Genomic DNA, 18,739 nt, shown 5'->3' with positions numbered 1-18,739 from the left:
ATACCAGGTGCCACTTTTGACAGCTAGGAACAGCAAACTGAGGCTACAGTTCACACAAGCTCACTCAAATTGTACAATAGTAGATTGGAAAAATGTCATCTGATGTTTTTGCTGCAATATTCAGAATAGGGTAAAAAATTTGACATAAACAAAATAAAAACATGGATCCACCCTGCCTTCATTCAGTGATTTAAGCTGGTGCTGGTGTTGTAATGCTGTTGGTGATGGTTTCTTGGATCACAAATCTCAGATCATCTCAAACGGGTTTCTTGAATATGACAATGGGTTCACTGTACTCAAATGGCCTCCACAGTCATCAGAACTCTATCCCGTAGAGCCCATTTGGAATGTGCTGGAACAACAATGGAGGCCCAACTGACAAATCTGCAGCAACAGTTTGATGCTATCATGTCAGTGTGGAGCAAACTCTTCGGGGGGATGTTTCCAGCACCTTGTTGAGTCTATACCACAAAGAGTTAAGAAGGTTCTGAAGACAAAACAAGGTCACATTCAGTAATAACATATTATAACCAATAAAGTGGAGCATGGGTGTACTGTGTATACAAATAAAAGTCCTGTACTGAAGATGTGGCTCGAGTAAAAATTGCTCCTGGCATGTGATAATATTTCATGTTTTTATTGCCAATCATCAAGCTGAAGTTTGTATGAGTTAAATTTGTAGCAATTTATAACAATTCATCATCTCAACAAGTTGATAAGATGCTTTCTATTGAAACGTTTAATTCTAAAGTCATTAGAGTACATAGGCTGTAATGTAAAGACTTTCTTGGAAATGTGTTGAAATCAAGCACTCAAATGTACTTAGAGTTTACCACTCTAAGCTATGCTAGCACCAGCTCTGTTTTCTATAGACACACTGATTTTGTGTCTCCAGGCGACATCATCAGGTACAGATGTCATCCTGGATTTTCATTGGTTGGCAGTGAGATTCTTACCTGTCGCTTAGGAGAGAGGCTGCAGATGGATTCACCACCCCCAACATGCCAAGGTCAGTGGATGCCAGTACAAAACCAGTTTAAGTTACTATTTTCAGCTTGACACCGTCAAAAAAACCCATCAAGCTGTGTAGTCATTCAATATAACAATTGGCTTTGCTATTTATTTTTTACTTACAGTTCAGTGCCCTGCACATGATGTGCGATACGACTCCTCAGGTGTCATCTTAAGCCCTGGCTGGCCAGAAAGCTACCCTAACCTCCAAATGTGTTCGTGGAGTGTTACAGTGGAGAAAGGATACAATGTCACAATAACCTTTGAAAGTTTTCACACCGAGAGAGAGTTTGACGTGTTGGAGATTTTTGATGGTAAAAAACACAAAAAGGAACGCAGATTTCAACATCAGAGAGCCACACATCACACTCATAGACACATTTTTGAAAGAATGCACACCGCTGTATTATACCAAATGTCACTGTATTCTCATGTCTCATTCCTTCTATTATTGCTGTCTTTCTTTCCCTGTCTCTCTCTCCATTATTCCATCTCTTTCACTTTATCTTAATCCCTGTCAGGTCCCACATCCAACAGCCCCACCTTGGCGACACTTAGTGGTGACCTGCCAACACCCTTTAACCTCACAACCTCTGGACACCAGTTCCTAGTCCGCTGGTCTTCAGACCATGGCACAAACAAGAAAGGCTTCAAAATTCGCTATGTTGGTGAGTACCAAAGTATGTATCCCAACTTTATTTTACTACTACTTTTAATATAATGCATGAAAATAAGGACAACAGCAGACAGAGGCAGACAGAAGGAGCTGTTTGTACCATTTAATTTGCACAATAAATATTTAAAGATGTGAAAGTTTGAGAGCTTATGGGAAGAAAGTTCGTGAAAAAAAAAATCACAATATCTCGCTGTACCTTATTTCTCTATCTTTAACATATGTTTCTAGCAAACTTCTGTCTGCCTCCTGAAGCACTTTACTGAAATGCGTTATAGGTTAGTTCTTAAGTTTTATCTGTGTGAAGACATCTTGATGAGCACAGATGCTGTTTTACAGCAAGCTTTGCATTTAGGCAATCTCGCACCTGGGCCTGCTGAGTAGCTTTAGACTGTTGGGTAATGAGGCTTGAGTGCCTTATTCAAGGACATTTTTGACAGTTAAAGGGGAGGAGACAATTTTACCAGTTTAGTTTGCTTATTCACTCCATGTACTCTAGCCAGGAGGTTGTTTCTTTAACCTTTGAAACACCACTGCACTGTATGATGAATTATGCGCAGAAAAATAACAGGAAAAAAAAGCTAAACGCGCTCACACTCGGTAACCTTCTTTGGTGGCGGTGATTAATGTGAGCATCTGCAAGAAATGTTAAACATATGCTGTAAGCCTACTAATACCGGGGTTCAACTTCGGCTATGTTTTTAACTTGGAAAATCAAGCCAGTGCATGACGGTGAGTGTACTTCCTCCTTTGAGAAAACATAATGTGATGAAATTTTAATTACAATGAGAAAATTTAGTCCTCTTGTCAGGTAGTAAAGTAAAATTTTCTCAACATATTATTGTCATTATAAAAAACATCCATGTGAGATTAAAATCAGCAGTTTAATGCCATCAATCTTAAAACTAGTACAGGGGAAGAACCATCTGATGAGATATTGTCAACTGGCTGCTTTGCTATATGCTGATTAAACTTTCAGTGCTTTTAGAAATAAACTGTGTCAGACATGCTTACTTAGAAATCACTGTACAAAACTGTACAAAACTTCCCTGGCACTGATTCTACCCCAAGAAAAAAGGGGTGAACAAAAAACCCTCACAACTCTTAAGTGGTCTCAGACTATTTTGGTTCAAAACCCAACCACACAGATACTGGGGCAGTAGCATACTAGAGGGACAAAACAGGCTTATCACTAATACATAAGACAAGTTAAGATGTTGTTGTGGGGTTCTTGCCCAGTTTGGAGAATTACAGACCATGCATTGTGGACCAAGGTCTGGGTAATATTGATATAATAAGACCAAGAATAGTGCGTGTGTGTGTGTATATATATATATATATATATATATATATAGACAGACATAAAAAGATGTGTGAATCATATAAAGATACTTACTGAAAGTGGAGGTGGAAATGAGCCTAATAGGTCCACTTAAAATTGACAGGTTTTTGGCAGTTGCAGCACGAGTCCCTCCAGATGCCATTAATGTCTGTCGTAGAGGATTAATGTTTCCCTTTATTAAGAATATTTAATAAAGCTACCTATAGCAATCAATGACTTTGCGGCCGGTGTGTCCAGTAATGTCTCATGTCCGTTGTAACTGCACTCGCTGGTTGTTCAGTGAGAGGGCTCTGCCAAGAGCGACTATGTGTAATTATAATTGACATTCATATAGTTGTCACATGGCTCCTAATTGGGTGAAAAACTTTCTTTTAAGATCGCCTGGAAAGGTATGAGACCTGTTAGGAACATGACCATCAATATCTTTAATTAGACTCCTTTCTCTAATTCATGGCTCATTGAGGAAAAGCATCGAGCTCTTCAAATCACAAAGCACGTCTTGTACATGATCATTTTGGAAAAATCAAAGTCCATTAGTCTTCTTTTGCTCGACATCCTGTTGTATTATAAATAAGTAGTGACTCACATTAATACAAGTTTCAGGAAATTATCTCAACCTTTGTAATTTCATAATAGCAGACATGTGAGAATCTCTGCTAGTGAATCTATTATTACTGCTAACCTTTATAATGGTGCATACCTGCATGCAGATATAGTGCAGCACTATCTACTGAATGAGCTTTACCTCTTTTGTGTTTATTGTGCAAGTTTCTTTGTTGATGACAGTAACCCTCCCGGTCTGTAGCAATTTCAAATCCTTGTTTTTCAAATGTGCTTTTTTCCACTGCAGCTCTGTACTGCTCCACCCCAGACTCCCCGCTCCACGGCTCCATCTCCTCACAGAGCGGCGGTCACGTTAACAGCGTGGTGAGGTGGGCTTGCGACCGTGGATACCGTCTCATAGGCAACGCCACAGCAACCTGCCGCCGCACATCACTTGGCTACCATGCGTGGGATTCTCCTGTACCTGCGTGCCAAGGTGTGTTTGTCTCTGTGAGGAAAGTGCGCAGAAATGATACAACTGTGCTGAAGAATTTAGTATCTGGAATAAAAGCATTAGTAAATTCCATTGAATGAAATGAAATGGATACTCAAAAATAATGCAAAAATCCTGAAATAGACTATTTGTTTTGACTCTGATCCATACTAGAGATGGACCGTTCCGATATTACGTATCGGTATCGATCTGATACTGACGTAAATTACTGGATCGGATATTGGAGAGAAATAAAAAATGTAATTCGATCCATTAAATATCAAAAAAGCACCTCACAAAACTTACGACACGGCGTAACTCGGCTCATAACCGTAGCACGTTGGAGCAGTGTGCTCACGTGATAGAACAGAGAAGTAAAGCAAGTGTAAAAGTTCATCTCTGAATGTTTGTAAAGCATTTCCATATTAAGGTTAACAACCGATATATGGAGCGAGTGCCTCTTCTCTCTCCCTCCCTCTCCTGTTGCTACTTCAATCGTGAAACTGATCAATGATCAGCTGATCGGCTTTTCTGTCGGGAATCCATCTCTTTTCTTTGTTTTTGGTCCACTTTGCACCAGAAAGAGGAAACCAGCGGCTGAACAGCAGCAGCACGTTTAAGCTTGATAAGCTGTTGTTAGAATTTATTTAATATTACTTTCTACTCGAGGATCTTTTTCTACGTAGCTGACAGCTGGTAACTGTGCAGGGGCGGATCTAGCATAGTTTAGCCAGGGGGGCCGATAGGGCATTAACAGGAAAAAGGGGGCACAAAGACATACTTTTCTTTCTTATTCTTATTTTAAAATGTCTAGCTTTTAATAAATAATTATCTGAATCTTACACCCAGTTTTAATCTTGTGTAAAATATATAGAAGTCCATTACTGTATATAGTAACTGTTAAGTCTAATATACCCTAGTAAGCTATAGTACCTTTTCCTTTGGGAAAGTACCATCTGTGCAGTCTGCAATTCTGTAGAAGAAAGATGTTGAATCTATTTAATTATTCTTGAAAAATAATTTATTTCTGTGCATTTTTTTTTCACACTGCATCAAATTAAAGTTGATTATGTCAATTAAGCATCATGAGGTGGGTGTTGGTTCCCTATTTTTTTTTGTTGCTGGGAGTTTGCAACCCTATTTGTTAGGTTGCTTAATATTTCTGCTACTCTTTAAAATACCAGAATAGGGGGGATGGAGTAGGTTTAAGTTTATTAGATTGATCAGTATTGTTGAACTATGAAATATTTTTTGTATTTTTTACATACAGGTATAACAGAATAGCTTTAGTGTTGTTGTTTATTTAAACTTGAGTATGAACTTATACAAAATGCAGCAAGATATTTAAAAAACAGTTTTATTGATTAAAACACACTATATCGGATTCATATCGGTATCGGCAGATATCAAAATTTATGATATCGGTATCGGACATAAAAAAGTGGTATCGTGGCATCTCTAATCCATACCCATATTACACTGAAACACAGCTATTGCACTTGCACAGTTTCCAATTTTGTATGGACGTGGATAAACAGATATAGCTTAGGTGTCACATCTCAACACAAAATCACAAACCCTTTAATTTGTTGTTATTTAGAGATTGATAGACTGACCAAGTAAATATAATAGCAGTGGGGTTTTTTTTTTTCATTTTAATTTAATAAAAAGGGAAACCTTTTAAAGATGTTTTTAAAAAGTTGTCTTCTACATCTATAAGCTATACATGTAGAAGACAACTTGTAATTGCAGCTAATCATTTTTTTTTTTTTACTTTCTTTTTCTCTCGTTTTTGTTTGTATTCTCAGAATTTACTAAACCATATCTAAAAATTGGTGCCATCTTTGTTTCCAGCGATATTGTAGACAATATCATCATGCTTCAAACAATAATTGGAAGGCACAGCTCAAAGCTGCCATCAATAGAGAGTCAAATGAAGGATGTATAGCATATTGTGGAATCTGAGTAATGTCACAGTGCTCTACAAAACGGTGTATTTAAAGCCACGATATGGAAAGTTCTGCAAGATGGATGTTTGGTGAAAATTAATTAGATTATTATTTTTTATTTTTACTTTAATAACTTAATAAAAGTACATCTTGGAGCTGATTTACAGATATACAAAACATTTGCTGGTTTTTGATTCCGAATAAACATTTCAAAGGTAGACATCAAACCTGCCTATATGACAGGCATAACTGTGCATTTGAGTTTTTCTGTGCCTGTGTGCTTGTTGTCATCTTACAAGTGTGCATCCATCCTCCCTTAGCTGTCTCATGCGGGGTACCCAAGGCTCCTATAAACGGCGGCGTTTTAACATCTGACTACTCCGTCGGAACAAGAGTTTCCTATTTTTGTAACGATGGGTACAGACTCTCCAGTAAAGAACTGACGTCAGCCATCTGTCAGCCTGATGGAACATGGAGCAACCACAACAAGATGCCACGATGTTCTGGTTAGTAACACCCACGTACCGGCAGAATATCAACAAAATGAATGCCAAATCTGAGTATCATCGCAAATGTAAGCATATATGAATATAGCAAACCGACAGAAAATATGTGTTCTTCATTCAGATTTCATGATGGTTTATTTTCCTCTTCATACTGTCTGACTCTGCAGTGGTAGTATGTCCCAGCATCGGGTCGTTCTCTCTAGAGCATGGCCGCTGGAGGATTGTCAATGGGTCACACTACGAATACAAGACACGTATTGTGTTCACCTGTGATCCGGGATACTACAGGCTAGGCCCCGCCCACATCGAGTGCTTATCCAACGGAGTTTGGAGCTGGAGGAATGAAAGGCCGCACTGTCAGGGTAAGCGACAAAGATAATCAAGGAGGGAAGAAATTTCACAAACTGACCTGTAGCAATGGGTCTGAAAACACCTGAATTCAAACAAGAAGAGGTATAATAATAATAATAATGGATTGGATTTATATAGCGCTTTTCAAGGCACCCAAAGCGCTTTACAATACCACTATTCATTCACTCACATTCATACTTGTTTTGACGATTTTGTTCAAAATTTCTGCCAAGAACAGAGCCGTTTTACAAAGTTTAAATGGATTTAAAATATATTTTGTCTTATTTCTACTAATGTGACGACGGTTATTTACAAAGAAAACTTGTATGCTTTGAATTTATCTAACTCAGAAGAGTCACAGTGACATTTCTAAACTGAATATGATCTATTATTTCTTCTGTGGGGATTCTGTGACATTTTGAGTCAATGTCATTTTCCTTTAAAGAATTCTGTGACATTCTGAGATTTGCTATTATTTTCCTTGCCAGGCCTTTCGATGTGTGAGGACGAAAAGGAAAAAAAAAGAGAGAAAAACACTATTGGCACCAAATTTACCTGATAAACAGCTTGCCAGCATTGGTAGCATTTCTCACTGAAGCCAATGAGCTCTAGCAGCTACACAAATTAACTTGGTGCTAAACTGGTGCACAACTGCTTTTAAATTGCTTGTGCCTGACCGTGTGTTTCAGTTATCTCCTGCGGTGAGCTGCCATCCCCACCCAATGGAAAGAAGATTGGTACTCAGACAACATTCGGTGCTACAGCCATTTTTACCTGCGATGCTGGCTTCATGCTGGTGGGGTCAGCTGTCAGAGAGTGCCTGTCATCTGGGCTTTGGAGTGGAACTGAAACACGATGTTTAGGTATGTACCAACAGCTCCAGGAGTGTGCTGAAAGATATACTATAATATAAATTATAGTACAGGGTGGGCCATTTATATGGATACACCGTAATAACATGGGAATGGTTGGTGATATTAAAGTCCTGTTTGTGGCACATTAGCATATGTGAGGGGGAAAACTCCTCAAGATGGGTGGTGACCGTGGTGGCCATTTAGAAGTCGGCCATCTTGGATACAACTTTTGTTTTTCCAATAGGAAGAGGGCCATGTGACACATCAAACTTATTGGTAATGTCACAAGAAAAACGATGGTATGCTTGGTTTCAACGTGACTTTATTCTTTCATGAGTTATTTACAAGTTTCTGACCACTTATAAAATGTGTTCAATGTCCTGCCCATTGTGTTGGATTGTCAATGCAACCCTCTTCTCCCACTCTTCACACACTGATAGCAACACCGCAGGAGAAATGCCAGCACAGGCATCCAGTATCCGTAGTTTCAGGTGCTGCACAAAAACTCAGGGAGCGTGCCAGCTTCAGTGCATAAAGAGGGAAACACATCATCATGTAGCAATTTCAAATATCCAGTGGCCTTGAGGTTTCCATTGATGAAGAATGGACCCACTATGGTTGTACCCCATATACCACACCAAACCATCACTTTTGTTGTTCCAACAGTCTTGGAGGGATCCATCCAATGCGGGTTAGTGTCAGACCAATAGCGGTGGTTTTGTTTGTTAACTTCACCATTCACATAAAAGTTTGCCTCATCACTGAACAAAATCTTCTGCGTGAACTGAGGGTCCTGTTCCAATTTTTGTTTTGCCCATTCTGCAAATTCTGTGTGCCAATCTGGGTCATCCTCGTTGAAATGCTGCAGTAGCTGGAGCTTGTAAGGGTGCCATTTGTGAGTAGCTAATATCCGCCGAAGGGATGTTCGACTAATGCCACTCTCCAGTGACATGCGGCGAGTGGCTACGCTGTGGGCTCTTGCTGAATGAAGCTAGGATAGCCACTGATGGTTCTTCATTAGTGACAGTTTTCTTGCGTCCACATTTTGGCAAATCCAACACTGAACCAGTTTCACAAAACTTAGCAAGCAGTTTGCTAACTGTAGCATGGGAGATGGGTGGTCTCGTAGGGTGTCTTGCATTGAAATCTGCTGCAATGACCCGGTTACTGCGTTCACCAGATATCAACACAATTTCGATCCGCTTCTCACGTGTTAACCTCTTCGACATGTCAATGGCTGTGAATAAAGAGAAACTTGTAAATAACTCATGAAAGAATAAAGTCACGTTGAAACCAAGCACACCATTGTTTTTTTTGTGACATTACCAATAAGTTTGATGTGTCACATGGCCCTCTTCCTATTGGAAAAACAAAAGTTGTATCCAAGATGGCCGACTTCTAAATGGCCACCATGGTCACCACCCATCTTGAGGAGTTTGCCCCTCACATATCTAATGTGCCACAAACAGGACTTTAGTATCACCAACCATTCCCATGTTATTACAGTGTATTCATATAAATGGCCCACCCTGTATATCTAGACACTAATATTCAGCCTTGGGCTTACAGAATACACTACATACATACTCGCACACACAATGAAACACCTCCAGTAGAGACGGAGCTGCAAAGATGTGATTTTTCAAGTCAATCTAATGAGAGCAGGTATCGACTGTAGGTATGTGCCTTCCTCCTCATGTGTGGCTGCACAGCTGCTTCTCTCTGACCTGGTCCACCACACAGGCAAAACTATCAGGAGCAAGCTGCTGCTGTGCACTCACTATAAATTCATTTTGAATTTTCTCTTTTTATATAATCCAGAGAAAAAAAGCCAACCCCGCAGCTTTCTTCTGTCAGCGTGCCAGCCAGAGGTAACAGATGTTACCACACGATGTTGTCACTTCTTCGTGAAACCTCAGTAGAGGCAGCGCTTCCCAGAATACTTCACAGGCTGAGGGGGGATATGAGATGCAATTTATAAAGGAATGATTCAATGAAACTTAACCTAAACTGATGAGGAGGCATGATTCTGTCAAGAAATAAATAAACCAAGTCCTGAAAAGTGCTATAAACAGCATTTTCCTTCAATGACTTTTCTTATTAGCCTTGATTTGCCTTCACTGTGCATATTTTGCAAATTAAAAATGCACAACTGTAGTTATTTATGCCATTTTTAGTAGTTAAGGCTAAAAAGCAAAAAATGTGAACTTTATTTCCTTCCCATAATCCCCCCCCCCCCCCCCCCCCCCCACACACACACACACACACACACCAAAAAACCCACATTTAAGCTGCTTTCTTTTTTAGGTGTGTTGTTGTGTGATACATTACTTGAAATGAAATGATTTCTGTCTGCTCTAACTTTGTAATTTTGTTTGTAAATTTAAACTGATTTCCTATTTGCCAACACACAGTTTTCAGCAACATAGTCAGGAAAGTAAAACGTGTAACCCGCTTGAATAGTGCCCTTTAACCTCTGTAATCTACACCTCAAACAGAATTTGAAATGGCAAGTTATTATCAGGCAGCCCGTTCATTTCTCCTCTGTTCCACTTCCCTGGCTGTGTTTAAATCGTTGGCATTTGCTGACACCAGGGACACGGTGCAGGTTTTATCTACTGTAAAGAACAAAATCAATACTCAATTCAAAATCCCTGAGAGCAGAAAATACACATTCTCTTTTAACTTTGTGGAACGCCTTTTAAAGCATTTTGGGGTAGCTCCGTGCATCAATCAGACCTCCGTGAATGAATCTGATCAAGGAGAAAAGAGGGCCCCACACGTCGCTTGTTAAGTTTTTACCAAGTTTGATTGTTTAAAAGCACAAAGATGCCTTCATTTGAACACTGAAAGTGTTAGAAAGGGCAGTAATACAGTTGTGAAAATGTTGAAGTGGGAACAGAGCAGCTGAGCCTTGATCATAGCGCAGAAACTGATCCAATTTGCTGTGTTTGCTTAGAATCACACAATGAAACTGATTCGGTGTGCAAGCCCTTAAGCCAAGCTGTTATATAACCCCAAGAGACATTTTATGGATGAAATAAAACGGGTATATTAAATTTTTAACTATCTGAATATCTGCCGAACAGCCACCCACTATAGCACCTGCTCACAACAACAATAAGTAAATACAACGCAATAAAAGACAAAAGACACATTTGTGGAAATGTTGACAACCAGGAATCAAATTTTAGATACTAAAAGTGCAAATGAATGAAGTTGTTTTAGTGTGTGCAGTCTGACCCCTCCCACAATCTCTCTCTTGCAGCTGGTCACTGTGGAATCCCAGAAGGCATTGTGAACGGCCAGGTTATCGGGGAAAACTTTGGTTACCGTGATACGGTCGTTTATCAGTGTCTCCCTGGGTTCCGACTAATAGGCTCATCAGTCCGTATCTGTCTCCAAGACAACCAGTGGTCTGGACAGCTACCCATCTGCATACGTAAGAAAACACATGAGCTCACCTCTGAAAAAGATTCTGACACGTATTTGTCACACAATACACCACGGTAACCACTAACGTCTATAGTGGTTACCGTGGTTATTACTTTAACTCCTTATAAAAACCTTTTTTTTTAGCACCGAGGCATGATCAGGAAAATTATGACGAATTTGGCTGTTTGCTACTACAGATAACAAAAAAAATGAAGTCAAATAGAGGCAATTTGGAGGAAGGGTTTGATAAAGAGCTCAGCAGTTCATTTAAATTTTGGATGTTTTGCTTGCCTGTGGAGTTGAAGAATCAATATCATACATCTTAGAAATCACTTTGGAGGCACACCAATGAAAAAGGCCTCGTGTTTGACAAATTAAGATCTTCTATGTGAGACAACATTTGTAAGGTATTGCAGTAGAACGCCAAAGAAAAACATGCAAATTGTCTTGGTAAATGTGATGAATGATCTATCTGTTTCTAGATTATGATTGATATTTTTCTTGGGTCATCAGTGCAACTGCTGAATTTTGATGTCATACCTTAGCGATTCTGTGAAACTGACTGGAAAAGACTGGTTTTAAGAAGTCAGGCAAGGTAGTCCAAAAGGGAAGCAAACACGGGATTTTTATGGGGATGTGTCCCATGTGAAAGTAAAAACTACTGATGACATAATTTTATATCATGATGATCTCCTTTTCATTATTATAATTGTACCTACTGTACCCTGGAGAGGTTTCCAGTCCAGACAACCATTTGCACTCAGATTCACACCTATCTTAACCCCACTGCTTGTACCTACGCAGACATTGGGAGAACATGCATTTCTGCACAGAAAGACCCTGACCACATGGTGTATTCAGACTCAGGACTCTCTTGTTGTGAGGCAACAGTGCTAACAGCCGGATCACCATGTGGAATTTTATACTCAGACAACCCAATTTTGGATTTTTGTCATACAGATCTTATAAGAATTAGATATGAAACATAAACTTACTTACATACACTTCACTGTTTGGGGGTAATGTCAGTACTCCTGGTTAAAAACACCCAAAATGAACAAAATTCTCCATCTGTTTAAAATCTTTTCAGAAAGCACTGAAGGAAAACATATCTCATCATCATAGTTTTTCAGTGTTATTCTTCTGAGCTGCAAACTTATGACAGCATAAAAGGGAAGCTGAAGAGTTGCAGTTAACCTGAAGTATTAGTTAACATTAGTTATGATGATGTGGGAGCAATCCCAATACGGCGAAATCCAGATCACCAAGTAAATCATTCAAATTTTAAGTAAGTGGAATTTGGTCGAATCAGACTTTTCCTTTTTTGAAATATAGTTTGAGATCTTTTTCTTTGTTTTCAGATGAAACACAATTACCTCAAATTTAAGCTCTTTAAATTTGCCCTTAAAGCAGCAGAGCAGACATGTAGCGACATGGCTACGTATGGCTATATGGTTTTCAGCATTAAGTGAAGCCTTAATGCTGAAAACAACTGTAGGTTTTGTTCAGTGGGAAAGATGAAGAAGAACATTATGCACAGGATTAAACTCACTTTTGTCCCAACTATCAGAGAGAGTCTTTTTCTATAAAGCTTCAGATCCTAAAAAAAGATAAAAGGAACATTTTTTAATCAGCATATAGAATGAAGTCAGTAAAACTTCAGGGATATTGATCTGGTCAGTTAAGTAGCAGAGGGGCTTGTTAACAATGAGACAACCCCCAAAACAGGAATAGTTTTACAGGTGGAGGCCACTGAATGGTGTGGATGTCGCTGACCAAACAGTCAGAAACAGACTTCATAAGGGTGGTCTGAGAGAACGATGTCCTCTAGTGGGCCCTGTGCTCAAGGCCCGGCACCATGGAGCCCAGTTAGCAGTTACCCCTGGCACGTTGTGCTTTTCACAGATGAGAGCAGGTTCACCCTGAGCATATATGACAGACATGAAAGGGTGTGGAGAAGCCCTCGAGAACATTATGCTATTTGGTTGTGGGTCAGTTATGGGGAGGCATGTCTATGAAAGGATGCACAGACCTTTATCTTTCCTGACTGCCAGGTATCGGGTATAAGTGTCGGGATGAAATCCTTAGACACACTGTGCTGGTGGAGTGCGTCTCAGGCTCCTCCTGGTGCACGACAATGCATGTCCTCTTGAACTATGTGAACAGTTCCTGGAGGATGTTTGCCTTACTTAAATTCAACACAACATCTCTGGGACATTATGTTTCAGTCCATCCGAAGGTGCCAGGTTGTACCTCAGACTGTCCAGGAGCTCAGTGGTGCCCCGCTGCTGATGTCGGGGGAAATCCCCCAGGACACCTTCCATCATCTCATTAGGAGGCCCAACATTGTCGGGCAAGCCTTCAAGCACTTGGGCCCCATACAAACCACTGGGTTTGTAGTGTAGGTGCTTTAATAAACTTCACATCATTTTTTGACTTAAATTTTTGGGGTGTCTTTAAATTCAACCCCTCGTAGGTTGATAATTTTCATTTCTTTCAAGCAAGGTGGCATCCTTTCCCCCCCAGATATTACCCAGTCTATATCAGTATAGATATCCAGCATTATTTTTTTCCCATTGAGATTTGATGTGTTTTCTAAGTGTTCTTTTAATTTATCTGAGCAGTATATTTGTCAGCTAACAGTTAACACTCTAAGTGTTAAGAAACTGTACTGTAGTTTCAAACAGTAGATGCATGTTTGAGTTAAAGATGGCGTAAAAGCAAAATGAATATTTCAGTAATCATGACCAGCAGTGGCATTACCTCTAACACTGTGTACGAATGCACCACCAACGTCGCTACTAGTTTTTGTCAGTAAGATCAAATTTTAAAAAGAAATATAGATATTTGGGACTTTTTTCTTACTTTTATTTTTACTACAGCCAGTACATAAATATTGTTTGAGAGCTATCCTCATTCGAAGTATTCACAGAGTAGACTTGAGTAACTGTGGCTTCTCACCAGAAATCTTATCGGGCCAGAGGGTTAAAAATGCTAGTATGCCTTAAATGAGATAAGTAGTTGGGTTTAAGAATAAAACAGAGTGGCCTAACTTGCCCAGGCTACTGTGAAAATCTAAAATTGGTTACTTGCTGTGAGCATAGTGAAGGTTTTTAGGCATCACACAGGGCACATTTGAGGTGGTGATGATGAAGCCAATTAAGGGCACCTTTTCCTGAAAGAGGCAGCCCATTTGTTCCCTAAATTAAGACAGTCTTTACAAAACGGAGGTGGTGTCACAGTGTTGATGATTCGAGAGTAGACGGAGCATTTGTTTTTCATTATTACTCATAAAACAACAAACAATGTACAAAATAGGGCCTTTATTATATGCTTTTCTTTGCGTTCATCTGTGTCTATGTGGTCCAGATAGTGTCTGTATCATTCTGCATATCTCGGAGTGCTATGCTGTTTTTATTGAGGTTATTCATGCAGGAGTTATTGAGGGAAATAATTTTACAGCCAAATTATACTGTAATTATGGAGATGAGAGGCTCTTGTTTAGAGACACAAACACAGAATGGTAATGAGACTATGGTGTGTGTGTGTGTGTGTGTGTGTGGCTGCAGGGCATGCTGATGGTGTCAGATAAATTTGTATCTTAGGCATGCAAACAAACTTCTGATTCTTCCTGATCAAGTGCTTTGCCTCCTGCCTCTCTCGTCTACTCTTGTCTTCATTATTTCTGCTCTGCTCTGCTCTCCTCACCTTAGCTGTTCTTTCTCCCTGTTGTCTTCTCATCCTTTAGTGTCCTCTTACTCTCTGTTCCCTGACTTTCTCCTTCACCGTGTTTTACCACCAACTCCTTTTCTTTTACATTGGTTAGACTCCTCTCCTCTCCAAATAATTTAAAGGTTTGTAGTTTGCGAGGTAGATAAGAGAGTGACTGGCAGTAACACTAAAGTGCCTGTTTACGCAAACATCACATGAACGCCGAGAAGGCTCAGTGGATGAAACAAGAAGAACAATTATGATGCACGATTGCAAACAGTGCACACTCAGTTCTGACACAGAAGATGGTGAGACCTAATATCTCCAAAATAATGACCCTAAATTAGGATCCCAGCTTTGCCTTCTCAGTCATCTGACATTTTCATAAATATTTATGAATGACTGTAGGAAAGGCATACATATTTGGCCCAAATCTGCACTTGATGTGGTTTTCGAGCCAGAAATACAAATCTTCTGATCTTCATGTCTGGTTTAGATTATATCTTTCTGTAGCTTTGATGTCTTAAAGTACATTTTACATGATTGGATTTTTGCAATTTAGTAAGAGAATGACACACAAGTGGTACGAAATGGTTTTGCAGTATAAAGTTATGTATGTGAATGACATTAGTGGGTAAGCTACAATTGGGATGTATTGTATAAGCTACAAGTGCAGAGGTCTTGAGCCACTCCTCATATCTCCTAGGCGCCAGAGTTTCTTTCAGCTTTTTAAGTGGTCTAAAGCAAAAGTGCTCCGGGCTTTGTGAAAGTCTTTCAAAGTTTCTCTTTTTCAGTTTCTCATTTTCAGTCCTGTCATTATGTCTGATGATTTTTGGATGACAGTTGGTGATTTTGGGCAGGTGGGGTGGGGGTGGGGTAGCTGTTTGTTAAAAGGAGAAGAAAGAAATTTTAAACTTTTGTTTAAATCGTCATCAGTATTTATGGAGTAGGTCAGGAAAATCACAACAGTATCTACGGCTATCTGTAAACCATGGTTGAGGCTATATCATGGTTTGGGGTTGTATTTTATTCAGTGATGTTTGAGAACTTGTCAAAACTGATGTAATTATGAACAATGTAAAAACAAATTTTGATCCACCACCCAGTATCATATGAAAAGAGTCTGTTAGCAACAGCTTCAATTTTCAGAAGGGCAATGATCTCATTCTGAAAAAGTGATGAAAGTTTGCCTAAGAGAGTCTAAGGAGCTTGGAAAGAAAAGCATCTGGACTTCTTTAAGTTTCCTTGAAGACTTTTCATCTCTCATCCGAGAAGCTTTTTCAGTTCTAAGAGCAACTGGTGGAGAGTCCCAGATTTTAAGCCCTATGGGAGTGTCCCTAAGAGTGTCATGGACTCCCTATTGATCCTCTACCTAATCACACGAGCCAAGGTGTGAAAACGGGTGTGGGTCATAATCAGCCAAGGTTTCGGGTGAACCCATTGTGAAACCTAGCCCCATTCTATCATGTGATGTACTGAGGTCAAATGGCCCAGGATTGGGATTGGGAGTCACTGCACCTAGTGCTTCGATTACCACTGGGACCACTGGTGCCTTCACTCTCCACATCTTCTCGAGCTCTTCTCTGAGCCTTTGGTACTTCTCCAGCTTTTGGTGTTCCTACTTACTGATGTTGCTGTCATTCAGTATCACTACGTCTGTCACTATGGCCGTCTTCCTCTGCCTTTCCATCACTACAAAGTCTGGTTGGTTAGCCATCACCAGTTTATCTGGCTGTATCTGGAAGTCCCACAGGAAATTAGCTCAGTCACCCTAGGGGGGCATCTCCCATTTTGACTTAAGGACTTCCAGGCCATACTCAGCACAGATGTTGCTATAAACTATGCCGGCTGCTTGGTTATGGTGTTCCATGTATACCCTGCCTGCTAGCATCTTGCACCCTGCTGTTATGTGCAAGATTGTCTCAGGGGCGTCTTTACACAGCCTGCACCTGGGGTCTTACCTGGTGTGGTAGACCCCAGCCTCTATGGATCTTGAACTTACAGCATGTTCCTGTGCAGCCATAATTAGTGCCTCTGTGCTGTCTTTCAGTTCAGCTTTGTCTAAACTGGTGTAATTTCTAGATGTCAGCCACTTCCTCTATCTGCCTGTGGTACATACCATGCAGGGCCTGTCCTTCCATGATGGTTCTTCTCCTTCCTCCTCTTTCTTGGGTTTCTGCTGCTTGAGCTATTCACTAAGCATACAGTCGGTTGTGGCCATCTTGCTGATGTCCGTCATCTCATTGTGGACAGTGGCTCTGACACTAACTAGTCCTTGGCCTCCTTCTTTTCTCATAGCATACAATGACTCAATTAACAAGATGAAAAATTAACAAAACAGTCATCGGTGTTACTGGCAGAGCTGTAAGTACACTAAATGTGGCTTATCAAGAGTGAAGACAGTCCCAAGCAAATGCACTGATTACTTCTGTTCAATAATTGCTTGCTACAAACTAAATATTTCAACTATTTTAGTAAATAACACCAAATCATAGATCTCAGCATATGTTTTTTTTAAGGATTTAATTATCTCATTGAAAAAAACCTATCATGGGATTACACATCAACATGAAAAACAACAGAATGGTGTCACTCTGTAGAAACAAATCTGCGTGCAAATAAACGTGTTCTTGTCTTACACTTTTTCCCTTAGCGATCAGCTGCGGCCATCCAGGAAGCCCCATATATGGCCGCACGGTGGGAAACGGCTTCAATCTCAACGATGTGGTCAGCTTTGTTTGTAATCGGGGTTATGAAATGGAGGGGCCTGCACGTGCTCAGTGCCAGGCTAACCGCCAATGGAGCCACCCACCCCCAACGTGTAAAGGTGGGGAGAAAAGTTAAGTGTATTCACCCCTAACCTTATTTATCCCCAACCTTTAATACCACCTTAGTCTCTTTCTTTATTTACAGTTAGTGCCTTCTCCAGTAGCAACCATCCTCATTTATCCCCATCATTTGTATCCACCTCAACTCTACCTCTAACTTTGTTCAGCTTAATCTCCTCTATTATTACCATCGTAACAGAAAACTTACATTTCTTGATAAAAATACATCTTTTTTCCCTTAATTTCGATGAAGTTTCGAGGTAGATTTAGAGCTCAACATATGTCTAACCTGTTCATGGCTCCAGTCTCAAGAATAAAAACTTTTTTTCAGTAAGCTATGAATCTCATACCCTGATTGTCCAAATAACAGTCAGAGCAACTCAAATTGCTTCACTCGCACGAGTTTGTACACAGGCTACCGGCCTTCTGCCCAGTTTACAGAATAAAGTGCCAGTGAATTGGGTAAAATTAAAATGCAGCACATTGATAACAAGCCATAACCCTGCTTGAGTTCTGGATCCATTACAGACAAACCTGCCTGACCACCCTTTCATCCCTTAGCATCTACTGCATTAACCCTCCTAAACTCCACGTCTGATATTTTGTTCCTTCTTCACCATGTCCTCCTTGGTCTGCCTTATACTACTCTGCAAAACCGCTTTCCAAATAGGGAAAATGAAGAGGGGGAAGAGAGATTGCCCTCTCTGGTTCATGCCAAATAACACATGCTTTTCTGTCTCTGTGTCTGTTTGTGCTTGTGTGTCTCTGCGTGTGTCCCTGTGTATAGTGGTCAACTGCTCTGATCCAGGTATCCCAGCCAACTCAATCCGGCAGAGCAAAATAGAGCATGGCAACTTTACCTTTGGCACAGTGGTTTTCTATGACTGCAATCCTGGGTATTACCTGTTTGGATCACCTGTACTGACCTGTCAACCTACTGGACAATGGGACAAACCGCTACCTGAATGCATAGGTTAGTATCGTTCTCTCTTCCTCACAATCTTTGGAAAGACAGTATTTTAGCAAGACTGGGTTTGGAATTT

At 40.2% G+C, this 18,739-nt stretch overlaps 1 protein-coding gene and 1 long non-coding RNA gene across 6 annotated transcripts in view; one reads left to right on the top strand and one right to left on the bottom strand.

The window, feature by feature from the left end:
• csmd3b (CUB and Sushi multiple domains 3b) overlaps nt 1–18,739 on the top strand; it is a 404,527-nt gene that overhangs the window by 359,583 nt on the left and 26,205 nt on the right. For 3 of the 4 annotated variants that reach the window (XM_082522480.1, XM_082522478.1, XM_082522481.1), the window contains 10 exons: nt 896–1,009; nt 1,137–1,325; nt 1,533–1,691; nt 3,877–4,065; nt 6,332–6,517; nt 6,685–6,879; nt 7,558–7,731; nt 10,991–11,164; nt 17,522–17,707; nt 18,484–18,669. In XM_082522480.1, coding sequence (XP_082378606.1) covers nt 896–1,009; nt 1,137–1,325; nt 1,533–1,691; nt 3,877–4,065; nt 6,332–6,517; nt 6,685–6,879; nt 7,558–7,731; nt 10,991–11,164; nt 17,522–17,707; nt 18,484–18,669 — 1,752 coding nt within the window. The remainder of the gene's footprint in view (nt 1–895; nt 1,010–1,136; nt 1,326–1,532; nt 1,692–3,876; nt 4,066–6,331; nt 6,518–6,684; nt 6,880–7,557; nt 7,732–10,990; nt 11,165–17,521; nt 17,708–18,483; nt 18,670–18,739) is intronic. The other variant, XM_082522479.1, reaches the window with a different exon arrangement.
• The window catches only part of LOC309699464, a 37,989-nt gene continuing 30,317 nt past the window's right edge, over nt 11,068–18,739 (bottom strand). The window contains exon 4 of one of the 2 annotated variants that reach the window (XR_014274356.1): nt 11,068–11,156. This is a non-coding gene — a long non-coding RNA (uncharacterized lncRNA). The remainder of the gene's footprint in view (nt 11,157–18,739) is intronic. The other variant, XR_014274357.1, reaches the window with a different exon arrangement.

Source organism: Aulonocara stuartgranti (genome assembly GCF_965226115.1).
Source record: "Aulonocara stuartgranti genome assembly, chromosome: 22".
In the NCBI taxonomy this organism is placed as follows: Eukaryota; Metazoa; Chordata; class Actinopteri; order Cichliformes; family Cichlidae; genus Aulonocara; species Aulonocara stuartgranti.
Note: the sequence above shows the minus strand (reverse complement) of the source record. Positions and strands in the feature narration are given on the sequence as shown.